Source organism: Piliocolobus tephrosceles, chromosome Y (genome assembly GCF_002776525.5).
Source record: "Piliocolobus tephrosceles isolate RC106 chromosome Y, ASM277652v3, whole genome shotgun sequence".
Classification (NCBI taxonomy): Eukaryota; Metazoa; Chordata; class Mammalia; order Primates; family Cercopithecidae; genus Piliocolobus; species Piliocolobus tephrosceles.
The window spans coordinates 8909187-8927761 of record NC_045456.1 but is presented as its reverse complement, the minus strand read 5'-3'; the positions used below and the strand labels follow the sequence as shown (position 1 = coordinate 8927761).

General features: G+C 38.3%; 1 protein-coding gene across 4 annotated transcripts in view; it reads left to right on the top strand.

Annotated features, from left to right (window-relative positions):
* Positions 1–18575, top strand: part of GLRA2 (glycine receptor alpha 2) — a 223368-nt gene that overhangs the window by 162184 nt on the left and 42609 nt on the right. For all 4 annotated transcript variants that reach the window (XM_026449802.2, XM_026449803.1, XM_026449805.1 and 1 more), the window contains one exon: positions 12519–12668. In XM_026449802.2, the coding sequence (XP_026305587.1) occupies positions 12519–12668 (150 nt within the window). The remainder of the gene's footprint in view (positions 1–12518; positions 12669–18575) is intronic.

Sequence of the window (18575 nt, the reverse complement as noted above, 5' to 3'; positions counted from 1 at the left end):
CCAAGGCCTTTACAAATAACAGTTATTAAACTTCCCTCTTTTATTTCCTTGCTTGTAAGTATGAATTTTGAACCTAGGATAGGGTGGGGAGTAAACTCACAAATAGTATACAAGTAGTTGAGGCACTAATTGCTGACTGAGAAAACGAATGAAGATTGTGGTTATCTGCCATCTAGGAACACTTATCTTCACAGTATGTCCATGGCTGTAGGTGTGACGGCACTACTGCTGTTTCTCGCTTGCCCGTCCCACTGCATGTACCTTCTCACCTCTTTTCCACATCAGATGTTGTCATCTGGTGTAACCACAGTCTGTGAGTAATTCTCCTGACTCATCGCCAGACAGGGAGGTTCCCACAGGGGTCAGTGAGGCAGAAAAGCACAGAATTTGGAGTCAAGCCAGGCTTAATGCAAATCGCAGCTCAGCCATTCTTTTGCTGTGTGATCTTGGTAAAGTTAATGAGCGAACCCAGTTTCCTTATCCTTATAAAGGAGATAACTCACAGAATGCTGGTGGTGTAAACTTTTTGTTGATGATAGCAGTGGTGGTGATTTTGTTCTGTTTGCTTTTTGTAACAGTATGTATCAGTCCCCATGATACACAGGAGTGCTCACTGCAATACAGTTCCATTTATGTGAACTTAGATTATGTGAATTTAAAACACAGCAATATAAAAACACTAACAAAGTCTTAGTCCATGCACAAAACATGAAATCCAAGATATTCTACTTTACGTTATTCCTCTGGGGAAAACTGCCTGGAATTATGCAAGTTTTGAATTATGCAATGTCTTCAGGGGCTCGTCCCTTACAAGCCAATGTGTCTGAGAATCTACAATCTGCCAAATGAGTGTTAAGATTTATATAAAGTATCTTATTCAATCCTTCAATGACCCCATGAAGCTGGAATGTGTGGGCCCCTACTCTGATATGAAGAAATCAAGATTCCAAAAGGTTAATTTTTCCAAATTCATTGATCATTCACCTAGGATTCAAATCCAAGTTGGTCTAGCTTCAAAAATGTTCCTTATTTTTCAGTTTCTTCCTTTCTTCCGTATCTTCATAGTCTCCCCAGTTTTTCTCCTCTCTTTCTTTCTCTTTCTCTCTCGCTCTTTCTTTCATGCGTGCGCGCACACACACACACACAACACACACACACACACTGACTACACAAACATTTATTAAGTGAAGCATCATCTCATCATCTCCCCAAAGCCCATTGCTGTCTTTCCAATACTGAGATCACCCAATTGGCTCTTTTCTTCATTGAGATTGTTTTTCCACCAGTGGGCAATTTGTTCCGAATCCCCACTTCCCCCTTATTCCTGCCCTTGATGGATAATAAACATACATCACTTGTTTTGTCACTGAAGGTGCAGGCACAGGAAGCAGACTATGGCAGGAATCAGTGTGCTTGTCTATCAGCCAAAAATGTAGTGACATGGCAGACATGAGCACAGGGAAGAAGATGTTGCATTGCCCTACTTCCTCCAGATGCTAACCCCCCCTTCACCTTGACTCTCTCAGATGCCTACATTTGCCGGAGGCTGAGATTTGGGGGTGCCTTTCTGCAGAGTGTGCCTCTAACAATGGATATGGTGCCTCTAACAATGGATATCACCTGGTGTTGCTTGTGTATTCCAGAGCTGGCAGTTTTACTCTTCTTGTACCTCTCCACCCATGAAACTCACATGGATAGTAAGTTTTGGCAAGCTACTTTAAACAATTTTCTGACCACCGTAATGGAGAGAAATATATTCATCTTTAGAAATAATATCAACTCAATAGGCCTGTGTACCATCCAATGCCCAACAAACTAATTGGTCCTCAAAGATCCATTTATAATCGGTCGGTTCCTGCAGATACCAGGCTTAGAGGCATTGCCACCCAATATCTATTTCTGCAAGCAGCACTTTCATAAGTAATTCTTTACTTAACCACTTGGCTTAGAACCCAACAATAATATTAGATATGGAGAGAAAATGGGGTGAGGGTGGTGACACTGGGATGGGCCAGGTAGTCAGTGCTGTCATCATCCATCTCTGCCAAGGAAATCTGATTTTCCCAGCATTAAATGGCAGGTGTGAGCTCTTTAATTAGGCAATAAAAATGGCAACTTGTTGTGGGGAGGGATAGCATTAGGAGATATACCTAATGTAAATAAATGATGAGTTAATGGGGGCAGCACAGCAACATGGCACATGTATACATATGTAACAAACCTGCACGTTGTGCACATGTACCCTAGAACTCAAAGTATAAAAAAAAAAGAAGCCATATAGAACTTTAGACTCCCATAAAAAAAAAAAAAAGATAATTGCTTCAAGCAAAAAATGAAACTGATGCATTGTTAGGTTTATAATGTATGTAGAAATAAAATGTAAAACATAAATAGCACAAAGTCTAGTAATGAAGAAGTGGAAGCATACTGTTGTTATAAGGTTTCTGTACTATAAGTAAGGTCTGGCATTCAATATGAGAGGTGTGGCATCTCTAATTTATCTCTATAAGCCCTAAATCAATCACTAAATTAACGAAGAGTTATAGCTAAAAGAATAACAAAGGAGATAAAATGAAGTCATAATATTCAATCCAAGTGGTGGTAAATAAAGACAATAAAGGAGAAGAAAGAAAAGATGAGAAAATAGAAAAAAGGCAAGGTGGTAAATTTAAAGCCGGCTAGAGTAATAATCACACTAAACATAAATGGCCTAAATGCTCCAATTAAGAGGTAGCAATTGCCAGACTGGTTTAAAAATCAAGAGTCAAATATAAAGTCACAAACATGTTAAAACTAAAAGAATTGGGGATATAGTGTGCTAACACTGATTAAAAGAAAATTGAAGTGGCTATATTAAAACTAGACATAGTAAATATTCTTGCTTTTTAGAGCAAACAATACTAACAGTAATAAGAAGGGTCATTTTCTACTGATAAGAGGGTCAATTCAGGAAGTGGACATAACAATTATAAATATGTATGCACCTAATGACAAACTCCAAAATGTATGAAACAAAAACTGATAAAACCACAAGGAGAACTAGACAAGTCACAATCCACACAGACAGAGATTTCAACCTTCTCTCTCAATAACTGATAGAATATATGAACAGAAAATTAGTAAGGATATTAAAGGCTTGACACAGACTATCAACCAGTTGACATAATTGAAAATTACAGACCAACACCAACAGAATTACTTTCAAGTTCACACAAAACATTTACAAAATGAGCCCATAATCTCTGGGACATAAATCAACCCTCAGTAAAATTAAAAATTGTATTAGTTTGTTCTCATGCTGCTAATAAAGGCATACCCAAGACTGAGTAATTTATAAAGGAAAGAGGTTTAATTACTCACAGTTCAGCATGATTAAGGAAGTCTCAGGAAATTTATAATCATGGCAGAAGATAAAGGGGAAGCAAAGCACCTTCTTCACAAGATGGCAGGAAGGAGAAGTGCTCAGCGAAGCAGGAAGAGCCCCTTATAAAACCATCCGATCTTGTAAGAACTCACTCAATATCATGAGAACAGCATGGAATAAACTGCCTCTATGATTTAAAAAAAAAAAATGTCAACTTGGCAGTAAAACTATAAACATGAAATTGTACAGCACCATGAATCTTTGGCGCTAGGATTAATTTGACTATCTGTATTTTTTTCTCATGATACACTTACCGAATACAGGTAAGAGACCAAACAGAAAAAGCAAAGCCAGAATTCTCATTACCACCTCTGTTAATGACTAGCCATATAAAGTTTAGATATGCATTTAATAAACTCATTTCCCCCCAAAATGGGAATGGAAAGCATGATGGTATACTTTATAGCACTCAATAAAAGATAAGTTGATTGGAGCTACCAAAGCCTTCTATTTTATGTAACAGAAGCACATCTCAGGCTACTGTGGCCAACAGGTATCTCTCATTTCAACAGCTGCATTAATCAAGGTTAATTAAATATTTTCCACATATAAATTAGATACAATGAAATTGTACTGTACAGAAGAAAAAACTTCTATTCTGCTTTATCAATAGTTTTCAGGCATAGTTTGAGAATAATTAAACATTTTTTATTTGTATAAACGTAAGTGGCACAAGTGCAATTTTGTTACATTGATATATTGTGGAGAATAATTAAACATTGACTCAAGCAGGTGGATATGAGGAATCATTCCACTTAAAGAAAGAATATCTGAATATTTTGAGATTGCCCTATGAATACATTTTGTTTCTTTTCTATTACAAAACAACACTTGATCATAGTCATTTGTGACTTTTCTCCACTGTAGTGAACTGCTCTCTGTACGTGTTCATTAGCGATCCTCCTTGATTAGCTGCTGGAGGAATGGCACAGTTCTCTGGGGTCAGCCTGGGGGCTAGGAATGTGGATATACTTTAGTTGGCACATTATCACATGGAAGTGCCTTGCCCATGAGGAATGGAGATGGCATCCAAGCTGTAAGGGCATTCAAGTAATCCTTGTACAATGGTGACTCATTATTCTGTCCTGGGGATAAACATCATGTACAAAATGTCCCAACCAATAACAGCAACTGGCTTCATGGCACAGGAAACAGTATAGTGTCTGAACACAGACAAAACAAATTGTGGGGCTAAAGGAAATAAATTCATGACTTGATTTTCCACTTTGAAACTGAAATAAGGATGTAATTCATGAAAAAAAATTGACTCTATTAAACTTGCCAAAGTTTTCAAAAATGCCAAGACAGTATTAAAAAGAATATTAATGGGAAACACCTCTAAGAAATGTCTATATAATGCCAAACAACTGAGCAACTAACCAAATTCCATGATCTCACTTATCTGTTCAAACAACAGATAAATGCTTATCTAGCACCATGAAACCCTAAACCACTTGACTGGTTCTACTTTCCTACCAGATATATTTGCAAACTACATAAGTCGTAAAGTCATATAAATGATAAGTATTCTCCTTTCCCTTAATGAAAATAAATCCAGAGTAATTTGGATATCAACAACTGTCATCACCAAAAGACCAAAACTACATTTTTCTTCTTTTTAGTTGTCTTTTTTTTCTGTAGCTTACCCTTCATATAAAGCAATAATTGTGAAAGAAATTTGAATTTATATAGCACTTGGAAAATGTGGCAGTCAACAAAACCTTACGGGGACACTTACTATATGCACAAAAACGTCCTTGGTGATATGGATACAGAAGACATTACTGGATCTATATTCCCCCAAGTATCCTATACTTTAGTTGGGTGGATAAAACACATACGCGTGAAGCAAAGACTAAACTGGATGATGCTATCTTTAAGTGCATTACAAATGCTAAAGACGGGCAAGGCCGCCATGGGCTAGAATAGGCAAAGAAATTATCACCTTGGGGATGGAATTTGGTCTACTCCTTGAAGAATTATCTGGAAATAAACAGATATAAAATGTGGGAAATGTTCCTATGCTGGGAGAAGGGTTTTTCCACCTTATAACACTATTAACATTTGGGACTGGATAATTATTTGTCATAAAGAGCTGTCCTTTGCATTGTTGCGTATTTAACAGCATCCCTGGCCTCAACCCACTAGAAACCAGAGCAACTCTTTACTTCCCAGATGAAACAACCAAAAACATCTTCTGACACTGCTGAATGTTCTTGGGAGCAACATCACTTCTGGTTGAGAACTACTGGACTAGACATAGTTGCCTAGGATTTTTGTTTGTTTTTGTTTTTGCTTTCTCTCTCTCAGGGTTTTCCAACCTCAGAATTATTAGCATTTTGACTGGATGTCTTTGTTTTGGATGCTGTCCTGTGCATTACAGGATGTTTAGAAGCATCCGTGACCTCAACTACTAGATGCCAATAGCACCGCTCCCTGGTTGTGACTACCAAAAATATCTCCAGACATTGCCAAATGTCCCCTGGAGTGAAAAGTCAACCTCATTTAGGAACTACTGGTGTAGACAAAGTCATCACTGGGAATGGATTTGGCTTACTCAGGGCTAAGCAAAGTTGCTTAAACAAAACACCAAGCTTGTGTTACGAAAGAGTGCCATAAGATTGATTAACTAGGATAGACACATGCTGTGTGGGGCCTTGAATACCAGAGACTGCAATAGGCAGCCACAGTAATTCCTAAGCAGATGTGTTTCAAAATGAAATTGGGGTTATAAATTTAATTTCACAGAAGCAAAAGACTAGGTGCCATGAGGAAGAACTGAATGCAGGTGGACTGGTTAGGAAGTTGTTATAATAACTAGGCATTAGGTGTTGATGGATAGGATTAAAGTGATATCTTTGGAATGGAGAGAGTAAAGAGTAAACCCAGGGTTGCTTTACAGACAGAAATGTTGAGTCTGTGCAATAGATTGAGTATTAGAGATGAAGACAACGGAGGGGGAAACAGTGGCAAAACCAGGTTGCTAGTGAGAAGGAAGATTTAAATGAGATGAACAAGAAGGAGGTGGCATTTAATATGTTTAATTTTGCAAATACCAACTGTAGCTATTTTAGAATTATCACAGAATGCTAGTGAGAGGTCAGGGCTGAGGGAATAATTTGAGAACTTTGGAAACACAAAACCTTCATATCCTGAATAAATTCATCCACTCCTATAGCTTTCTTCTTATTCCTGTAGCTCGATAAAATAAAAATTTCCTTCTCACTCACATTATACTCTACTGTGGGGTGGGTGGCCCTAGGTCTTTTGGGGATCCATTCTTCTTCCATCTTATGGCACTGCCATCTTAAACAGGTGACACCTAAGGTGGCCGCAGAAGGTATAGCCCTAAGGGCCTCATGGAAGATTTTAGAGGTCCTAACATGTATAACTTCTGCCCATATTCCATTGAGGATCCAAGAGAAGTGGAAAATCTAGCTTACTGGTAGAGGAAATGAAATTTAGAAGAAAATAGCCAGTCTGTTATAGCACTCAACATACACACACCACCACCACCACTACCCTGACACACAGAAATAAGAAGAAAGCTATAGGAGTGGATTAATTCATTGAGGATATGAAGATAGAGTGAAAACTGAGGAGGAAAGAGTTCAAGAAATGGAAATACCAAATGGAATAAGATGTCCCAAAGAGAGTAAGGAAGATCAGATGATTCAGAGATGTTGTTGCTTCAGAGATGTCAGAGAGCCTGGAAGAGAACCAACCTATATAGAGGTGAAAGTGCCAAGAAGAGGCGGGGTAAATTTCCATAAGGAGGATAATGTCTACTTTGCTAAGACTCTTGCTTTCAGAGACAAAACAGCATCATGATAATTGTTTAAAAAGGGAGGGAGGGGAGGGGAAGGGAGGAAGGGAGGGAGGGAGGGAGGGAGGAAGGAAGGAAGGGAAGGAAGGAAAGGAAGGGAAGGAAGGAAAGGAAGGAAAGGAAGGAAAGGAAGGAAGGAATCTTATACATCTATACTCCACCTCAAAACCATCATTAGCTTATCTTAACAAATTTTTGAAACCCCAAACCTATCAGCTTGACTTTCAATGCCTTCCTTTGCCAGCCCAGCCTACCTGTCCGCCCGTCACCATTACCTCCCAGGTGCCCAGCATATCCCGGTCAGTGGGTTGCTCATTATTTGCAAGACCACCATACTCTCTCCCATCTTTATGGCTTTGATTTTACAGCTTCTTCTACCCATCAAAGACCTGGCTCTCCTCAAGCCCTAAAACAAGTGCCACACCACCTAGGAATAAAGCGTTTACTGATTTTTCCACCGACATTAACCTCCCCATATTCCACCAGACTTTTTGTCCTTCCTTTACTTTGTCATGTGGAACCATCTACTTTATATCAGTTATATGTTCATGTGACTGTCTCCCTCAGTAGACCATGGGATTCTTAAGTGGTGAGGCAGGGTCACTAAGATGTACAACCCCAATAAAAACAAGATAACACTAAAGTCTAGGTCAGAGGCTGGAAAATGTTTTCTGTAAAGAGCCATATGGTATTTTTGGCTTTGTGGCCATTTGGTTTCTGTCACAACTACTCAACTGTGCCATTTTAGTTCAAAAGTATCCACAGACAATATGTAAATGAATGAATATGGCTGTCTTCAAATAACAATGGACTGAATTGGATCCATGGACTATAATTTGCTGCACCATGATCTATGTGAATGATACTTTCTGGAGCACAGCATGAGTGCAGTCCCCTGAAATATAATCTGGGAAGTCCTGGGGAGAATTAATATACTTCTTAGTCATCTTTGTATCTTTTACCCCATCTCCCACCAGCACCTAGTACAGCCTTCCATGTAATAGGCTCTCAATGTATGTTTTTGTTTTTCTGAATTAAATATGCCTGAAAAGATACCAACTGAGTTAATCATAACAACATTTTGAGAACTTCATTACCTTTTAAAACTATCTTGCAAGTTTGTAGTAAAGTCATTCAAGAAGGAATCATGTAAGTCCAAGAATCATAAAAAGAATGTGACAAGGAGGCCGGGCGCGGTGGCTCAAGTCTGTAATCCCAGCACTTTGGGAGGCCGAGAGGGGCGGATCACGAGGTCAGGAGATCGAGACCATCCTGGCTAACCTGGTGAAACCCCGTCACTATTAAAGAAAAAAAATACAAAGAACTAGCCAGGCGAGGTGGTGGACGCCTGTAGTCCCAGCTACTAGGGAGGCTGAGGCAGGAGAATGGCGTAAACTCGGGAGGCGGAGCTTGCAGTGAGCTGAGATCCGGCCACTGCACTCCAGCCTGGGCAACAGAGCAAGACTCCGTCTCAAAAAAAAAAAAAAAGAAAAGAAAAAAGAAAAAAAAAAAGGAATGTGACAAGGGAAGATGTGAACTCAAAACATCTAAGGATTAGCAGCTGAAAGAAGAGAATCTGACATCAGAGCTGTGTAAAAGCAACAAAAAGGCATTTCAGTTCTGAGAAACCAGCACCAAGGAACATCACATCATATGTGATAGATGTCTCACAACACCCTCTAAATCCATGTGAATAATGCATTTAATGCCAGCACTTCAATGCGGGAAAGATGTTCATGATTTGGAGGAAACTCAGAGACCAACCAAAATGATTAAAAGACTGGAAGGACTCATTTATGAGCAGCTATAAAAGAAGCCAAATATGAGCTTGGTCTGCTGATTGCTAGAAGAAGATGGAGAAAAGGTGTACAAATTACTGAATGCTGTAAACACTAGGAAGAGGAGGAATGATGGTCAGCTCTATTGGACTTAGCTCTTGGTATGCACATATCTCGGGCATTAACACATTCCTCTCGTTATTGGGTCTTAAAACATTTATAGGCCATCTGAATAATATATAACTGGAAATGCTGTGATTGGTAATGTTCTGTTATTACAGGAAAATAGGATTGCTCCAGAAGAGCAAATACAAGAGAAACTATTGTTTATTAAGGAAGCAAATGTTCCAGGAATGTTAGGCAAGCTGAGAAAATAAAAACTCACTAATAGTCCACTCTTAGAAGTATCAAATATATACAGTTGTGGGTAACAGTATATCATTCATAACTGTTTAAAGCACAAAGATGCAAAAATAGCTAGATATTTCCTTCCTTCCTTCCTTCTTATTCATTCATTCATTCAGTCAGTCAGTCATTCAACCATCAGTCCATCTATCCATCATCGATCCATCCACCATGTATTTATCCACCAATCCATCTATCCATCCTACATAACTACTGCCTTTGCACTATTTGCTAGGTCCTGTGCTGGAGATACAAAGTAATACTGCATAGGGCCTAAACTAAAAACAAAAACAAAAAAATAAACCTACAGTCTAAGAGTAGGGTCAGGGAATACTTTAAAATGTAATTGGCCAGGCACAGTGGCTCACGCCTGTAATTCCAGCACTTTGGGAGGCCGAGATGGGCAGATCATTTGAGGTCAGAAGTTTGAGACCAGCCTGGCCAACATGGTGAAACCCTGTCTCTACTAAAAAATACAAAAGTTAGCCGGGTGTGGTGGCATGTGCCTGTAATCCCAGTTACTCAGAAGGCTAAAGCAAGAGAATCATTTGATCCTGGGAGGCAGAGGTTGCAGTGAGCCTAGATCACGCCCCTGCACTACAGCCTGGGCAACAGCGCGAGACACCATCTCAAAATGTGTGTGTGTGTGTGTGTGTGTATGTGTATACACACTCCAGCCTGGGCAACAGTGTGAGACACCATCTCAAAATATATATATACACATATATGTGTATATGTATATATAGATATATAAATTTGTGTGTGTATATATATATATATATATATACACACAAACTTGTATATGTATATAAAATTGTAAGTTGAGTGAGATGAGGGACATCTTCCATGTAAAAAGTGGGCAAAGAAGGAACAGATAAGTTCAATAGAGAGTGATAAGGGAACAAAGAAACGTGGCCCCTAACTCAGATGAGAGAAAGGAGAAAGGTTGGGGACGCTTCCCAGGGGAACTGATATCTCAGCGAGCGAAGTCCTACAGAATTCTGAGGCAACTATTAATCAGAAGGAGTGGGAATAACCATCCCAGGTAGGAAGAATAATATGTTTCAAGGACTGGAGATAACAAAGTGCTAGATCATTTTGTCACAATACATGTGGATCTGACACAAGTACTTCAGATTGTTTTAGACAAATACTGTAAGGCAGGTGGTGATCTTAAAAATAATAATTAGAATATATTATGATTGTGGGTGAGTTTTATGTTCCTTATTAATTTTTGTTCCTTCCAAAATTTATCCATTCACAAAATCACACCCTTCTCTGGCCAAATAATTGCAAACATTTATAAGGACTTATTCTGTGTTTGGAACTATTCTAAAATCTTTATGTATATTAAGTGATTTTATCCACTTAACAACTCTACGAGGTAGGTACTATTACTGTTCCTATTTTAAAGATGAGGAATAGAGGCAGAGAGAGGTTATATAACATAACTGAATTATACAGATAGTAGCAGAGCAGCATTTCTTAATTGCGGCATCTTACTCCAGAATCTCTGCTTTTATGTCCACTGTGCTCCTGCAAACGTTCTAATTCAAGAGCCTATTTTCATATCTTTACTTCTGTAACTCACCTAAAAGTTGATCCAACAAATAATCAGAGACACAGTCAAATATTTTGGGAGAAGAATGTTTATAACAGCAAAATTTATAGTCATAAAATATAAGATAGAAAATAACCTGTATGTCTTACAATGTGAATGTTTAATCACGGTATAGACGATTAGGCAAGCATTAGAAATTATGTTCTAGAAGAAAAATAAATAACATGGGAAATGCTCAGTATAAAGGTCAAAGGGAAATGCAAAGATACAAACTATGATCCTAGCAATGTGTTTGTGTGTGTTCGGAAAGGAAATCCACTAGTCAGACTGAGTTCCAATTCCAGTCTTGACTCTGTCATTTATTACTTTTGTGACCTTGGGTAATAATTTCATCCCTCTTTACCCCAGTTTTCTCATCAGAAAATTGGGGTGAGTTGTTGTAAGGGTTAAAAAATTCACACACGTAAAATGCTTAAAATACTGGCTGGCAAGCACTTGACAGATACCAAAATACAGGAAACTATTTAAAAATTAGAACTGGATTGTACACATTCAGATGGTAGTTTAGTAAGTACTCTTTGTAGTCCAGGATCCAATACTTTATAACTTCATCCAATTATTTTTCCCTTTTACAGTTGAAAAAATAATTTTAAGTTGCGAGAATGAGGGGCATTTTCCATTGCAAGTAGAAAGTATTTGCTTTCAGAATCTACTTTGTCAAATTATAAGACTTACTAAATACTTAAGCAAACACTGAAGGGTTATCAAAGTTTTCTTTTTAACCAGATACCTTCTCAAGGCTAGATTCCTAATATTTTACTTGGGTTGAATACTCTTAAATTGTGAGGATTTAAAACGATTTAGAACTGTGTTTTCATATCAGTTAGGATCAGTAAATTGAAGAAAATTACAAATTGGCTTCTGAAGAGCCTAAGGCCATACATAGTTTATTTCTCATCCATGTTTTGAAATTATCTTAATTATATTGGTTTTTAAATGTTAATTTAAAAAATAGAAGTGAGCAGTTTTAATAATAGCACCCATCTATTTTGCCTCAAAGTTTCATTTTTCTTTTTTTAATTAAGAGAATAATTATTTTTAATTGACAAGTAAAAATTGTATATATTTATGGTGTACAACATGTTTCAATATATGTACACATCATGGAGTGTCTAAATTGAGCTAATTAACATACGCATTATTTCACATATTTATTTGTAGTGAGAACACTTAAAATCTACTGTCATTAAGGAAATTCTTGAAGTCATCTTTGGACCCGGTCTCAGGAATAAAGCTACTGGTTTGGGGGCATGTGACTTGCAGTGCTCTGCCCAGAATCTTCAATGTAGAATCAATGGCTTAAGCACTTTCTTAAGAAAACGCTGGAAAATCCTTGACCAAGGAAATTAGGTTATTTTGCTGCTCACACCATTAAGAATCTGGTTTCCTGGCAAGCTTTCATAGTCTCTCTCTCTCTCTCTCTCTCTCTGTGTGTGTGTGTGTGTGTGTGTCTCTCTCTCTCAGGTCTCCTATGTAAAAGCGATTGACATCTGGATGGCGGTGTGCCTTCTGTTTGTGTTTGCTGCCTTACTGGAATACGCAGCGGTGAACTTTGTCTCCAGGCAACACAAGGAGTTCCTGCGCCTCCGAAGAAGACAGAAGAGGCAGAATAAGGTATGATTGCCCTTCAGTTCAGACAATGTAGAGCTTGAGTTGGTTAGCCAGGCAATGTCATTCAGAAAACAGAAGAGCACACGATAAGCAAGAAGCCAAGGTTAATTTTGTTCTGATTTGTCCTACTACACTGACTTAGTGTTCAGCTTAGGCCTTTAAAATTGGGGAGGACTGTCAGATTCAGCAAATAAAAATACATGTCATGGAGTTAAACCGGAATTTCAGATAACAACAAACAATTTTTAGTATAAGCACATACCAAATATTGCATGGGACATACTTATACTAAAAATTGTTTATCTGAAATTCGGATGTAACTGGGCTCCCTGTATTTATCTAGCAACTCTAATTGGGGATATATACTCAATTTGACCAAGTTACTTTAAAATCCTGGTTCTTCTAAATATTGACTGTGTGTGTGTGTGTGTGTGTACATCACTGATCTGATTGAGTGTTTTTCATCAATTGCTCTGAGTCTGTGTGCTTCACCATTGTACAAACAAAATGGGAAAATGACTATGGTTGCTAGTCAATTGATATGTCCAATGATGGCAGGATGTAGCAGCTCCTAACTAATAGCTCCTATTATGTGCATGAATTCTGAGGCTAGCTATCAGCTAAGAGTATGGTAGAAAGAAGAAATACAGGTTTGAGGAAGAAGGATCAAGTATTAAATAGTAGTTTGGGAGGGTAAAAAAGCCATTGCTCCAAGAAGAGTGATGGGGCAGAGTGCTGAGGCAGAGGCAGTGGGAGTGCCCATATGAGAATTGTGGTTATGACTTTAAAGTGTGAACAATCAGGAGGTATGTGTTTTCCCCCAGCAAGCTTCCCGGATCAGATTCAGGTACTGAGATAACAGGTACTTGGGTTTAACTACAATTGAAGTTTTGCCAAGTGAGCAGGAAAGTGAGTGGAAGACAAAGAGAAGATGATAGAGGAGTTGAAAGAAGAGAATGTAGAAGGGAAGAAGGAAGAAAGAAAGAAACAAAGGAAAAGGAAGTGAGGGAAAGTGGGAGGGAGGGAGGGAGAGTGGGAGGGAGGGAGGGACGGAAGTGAAGTTAAGGGAGATTGCATGGCAGTAGTTGCAGTGATGAACCAGAAATTCTGAGGTGGATAGAGAGGGAAGAACATGGAAGAGACACTGTATTCAAGAGAGAGAAAGAGAGAGATTCAAAATGAAGACTTCACAGGAAGTAAAGACAAAGATAAGGCTATGATCATAAATAAGCATATGTAACTAAGGTTGGGTTGAGAAAAAAGTATTGACAGCAAGGCAGTCCAGGAATTGGAAGGCCGAGGATGGGGTATATTATCCATATGAATATTGAAGACCCCCCAGAAAAGATGACATTAGTATGAGTGTTGGGTTGACAGAGAAATGGATGCTAAAGTCATCAACTAATAAAGGAGTGCAACCAATAAAGGATAACAGCACAGATAGATAACGGCAGTGATAAGGAAAATCAGTAGTGAAGTCTAATCACCTGAACTTCAGAGACGCCAAAGGAGCTGGGTTTGAGGAAGGAGGAAAAAGATAAGGTTTGGGCATTGCAGTGGGGAGCAAAAGGGATACCTTAGATTAAAAGATGTCTTAGAGATGCCAGTTGGCAGTTACAATCTCTGCTATGTTTACTGAGAAATGCAAGTTTGCATGTTTGACATGGAGATGTTCTTAAGTTTGTGTATCTCAAAATGGCTATTCAGAACATGATGTTTTATTACCAAAGTTAAGTCTTGGGGGGAGTTGAAGAGTAAATCAAATCACGCTTGACCTTTACAGTCAAGGTTCCTAATTATCACTGATGATTGAATTTTGAAAAAATAGGCAAGAGATATTTCCAATTATTTGTCCCTTAGGAAAGGCAGCATTTTTCAGTTTTTTAAAAAAATCTGAACCATGGTTAGGAAAAAAAAATAACTAGAACTAACATTTATTGAGGGTTTACTATATGCCAGGTACTCTTCTACATTCTTTACATATAGTAATTCATTTAATCACCACTACAACTGTGTGAGTAATGCAATCATACAGCCCAGTTTGCCTGGAAAAGTCTTGATTTAGGCCTATTTTTCCAATACCTTGTGTGATTTAGAATTTGTCCTGGATAACTCATTTTAAACAAAATGTTTTCCATTAATGGTTGCATTAAAATAAATGGAAACGGGTTTGGTTGAACTCCACTTTATAGACCTGGATTCTGTCATAGTGTGATCCTCCGGTATGGGGATATGCATGTGCAGTGAACAAGTTCTCACTTTAACACATGGTGAAATCTAAAAAATAATACTAATAATAATCACTACTATCCAGGCATCTTTTCTTGATGTGTCCCAGATGCAGTGTCATAACTAACACTCCCTTTCCAGGATAGCTGGCGGGGAGCTTGCTTATAAAATGAAGTGCAACTGGACACCAGAGGCTGGGGACAGGTCTCTATCAGTGATGGGTCACTGCTGCCCCTACTGGTCACTTGGGATACCAGCCTTGTTCTATGGCATAGCATGCAAAATCCACGAAGACACCAGGCTACCGCTTCGTAGGGTCAGTGGAAAACATGGAAAATCACAGGTTCCGTAAATATAAAACAAAAAGGAAAGAAAGACTGAGCAGTCTTGCTGTTGAGCATCTGAATGCTCATAATTGAGTGATTTTGTCATTTTTGTATGATATAAAACCATTTTAACTACGTTTTATTGTTTGATAAAACTTTTTTTACTTTGCAATCGTCAACATTACAGAGTTGTAATGTCTGTCAGTGCCACTTGCCACTATCAAAATTGTCCTTGTTTGAATTAAATTAAGTGAATTACCTAATAACAATTAAGATACTGTTCTTATCTCAATTTACAGATGAGGAAACTAATGCAAAAAGAAAATAGGGTGAGGCAAGGTGAAGTAAATAGGGTGAGACAAGGAGAAGCAAATAGGGTGAGGCAAGTGAGTCACACAAGTACAGGGTCAGATCCTGTTTTAGTTTTTATGTAATGTTTTGTTCACCATGGATTTTTCATATTAATAATGATATTTTAAAACATTACATTAAATATCATTTGAGTACTGGAGTTTTGGGTACCCCCTCAAATTTTGCCCCTGAGGCCTCACTTGTTTTCTCCTAGTTTGGGGCCCACCTAGTCATGAACTACTAAATTAATTTTCACAGAAATGCATTGTGGCCTGAGTTTTTTTTTTTTTTTTTTTTTTTTTTTGTAATCATTTAAAAATGTTCAATATTTTGGCCAGGAGCGGTGGCTCACACTTGTAATCCCAGCACTTTGGGAGGCCGAGGTGAGTGGATCACCTGAGGTCAAGAGTTCGAGACCAGCTTGGCCAACATGTGAAACCCAGTCTCTACTAAAAATACAAAAATCAGCCAGGCATAGTGGCATGCACCTGTGGTCCCAGGAACTCATGAGGCTGAGGCAGGAGAATTGCTTGAACCCGGGAGGTGGAGATTGCAGTGAGCCGAGATCACACCAGTGTACTCTAGCCTGGGCGACAGAGTGAGACTCCATCTCAAAAAAAATAAATAAATAAATATTCCCAAGGCAATATGTCATCTCTTTAATTTCCTACTGAGAAACTGACCTCTGAAATAACATACAGGTTGATGTTTTAGAAGGTATAACAAAAAATAAGAGCAGATCATCTCCCAGAAAGACAATGGCATTAAGCTTTATTCAAGGAAGGTATTTAATGAGAGAACACCTGAGATTACATTTACATGCATGGGAAGAGTGTCTGGTGTTTACTGAGCAATCAAGTTATCAAATGGGGTCACTTTCAAGGAGCGGCCAGGCAATGTGCAACTAGGTGTATTTGCTTTGATTATCTTTTCTAGGTTTTGCAAAGCAGCCACTGTCAATTTTATCAAAACAGAGTTTCTCAGAAACAATCATGCCCAGATATTCCCTGACAGAACTAGCCAACTCCAGTCTATTAGAAGCTGATGCCCCAGGTCTATGCAATAAAACTCTATTTTAATGTTATCTCCTCAGCTTCAATAAGAAATATGTGCACCATGTGAAGTTATAACAACTTCTCTACAATGCAGCCTCACCTGCATTTATCTCCCACTTTCATTTTATATCTGACTGCATCATACCTTACTTCTGGCATTGTGCATAATTTCAGATGTTTCCAGTTACCCAGATAGCCCTGACTTCTTTTTGTTCAGTTACAAAATAGAAATTGTGGCTGCTTCAGAACATGGTTATGGCATGTAGGCCACCTAATGACAAGTTGCCTTTTACTTATTTTTCTTCTATTTTGTTTTTAATTGACACATAATAAATAGTTGTATATATTTATGGGGTACAATGTGAGGTTTTGAGGTTTTATACATTGTATTATGATCAAATCAGGATAATTACTGTATCAATCATATGAAACACTTATTTCTTCACCAAATCATCTCCTCTAGATATTTTGAAATAAACAATACATTATCATTAACCGTTTTCACCCAACTGTGCAATAGAAGACCAGAACTTATTCCTCCTATCTAACTGTAACATAGTAACCATTGACTAAGTTCTCATCTCTCCTGTCCCGTCATTTTCTGTAGGCACTGATAACCACTGTTATACCCTCTACCCCCATGAGATCAAAATTTTTAGATTCCACATATGAGTGAGATCACGTCCTTTGCAGGGACATGGATGGAGCTGCAGGCCATTATCCTCAGCAAACTAACGTAAGAACAGAAAACCAAATAACACTTGTTCTCACTTATAAGTGGGAGCTGAATGATGAGACTGCGTGGACACATACAGGCGAACAACACACACTGGGGTCTTCTGGAGGGTGGAGGGTGGAAGGGCAGACAGGATCAGCTAAAACTAATGGGTACTAGGCTTAAGACCTGGGGTGATGAAATAATCTCTACAACAGACCCCCATGACACAAGTTTACCTGTGTTAACAAACCTGCACTTTTACCCCTGAACTTAAAGTTAAAAAAAATGAATAATATAAAATAAAAGGCTGCTTGTTTTGAACAACTGTGTGCCAACAAATTAGAAAACCCTGAAGAAATGGATAAATTCCTGGACACATAGAGCCTATCAAAAGTGAATCATAAAGAAACAGAAAACAAAAACAGACCAATAATCCAGATTTTAGCGTTGAACCCCAACGCAATGGCCCAGGCAGGAGAACAACTTAGAAGTCCTTATTCCTCCACTTGGTAGGCCCATAAGCCCCATACTGTCTATTTCCTCTCCAATGTTCTAAGGGTTTTAGATCTTCTCGTTCCAGTGATACAGCAAGCCCAACTGGTGAAGGCTAGAAGACAAGGACCCGGTGTCAATGGTCATTCGGGAGTGGATCATTTAAATCCATGGGGTTTCACCTCCAGAAAGTACAATTCAATCCATGTTTAGAATCTCTCCAGTTAGACCAGCACTTCTATTCTTTGGGAGTAAAATCTCTGTCCTCTCTTACTGGAGACATCCCTTCAAATATTTAAGCATGGAGAGCTGGTAGGTCTTCTTGAATCTCTGCTAAATTGATCTAGCCCTTTTTATGATATGGCTAAGAGCCCCTCACCATGGTGGTTACCCTACCTACAGTTTGCTAATGGGCATCTTGACGTATAAGTCACAGAATTTGAAAGGTAGTCTAGGTATGATCAATATATAACATGAAACAGCAGTAGTATCCCCTATCTTTATCTGGATTTTGCATACTTTTAATAGAGCACTAAATTACAGTATTGCTTTTAAGTAGTCTGATTCTATGATTGGCTCTTTTTGACCTTGCTAATTCTGTTTTTTTTTTTTTTTTTGACTTTTTTTGTTTTTGTTTTTGTTTTTTTTTTTTTGTTTTATTATTTTTTATTATACTTTAAGTTCTAGGGTACATGTGCATAACATGCAGGTTTGTTACATATGTATACTTGTGCGATGT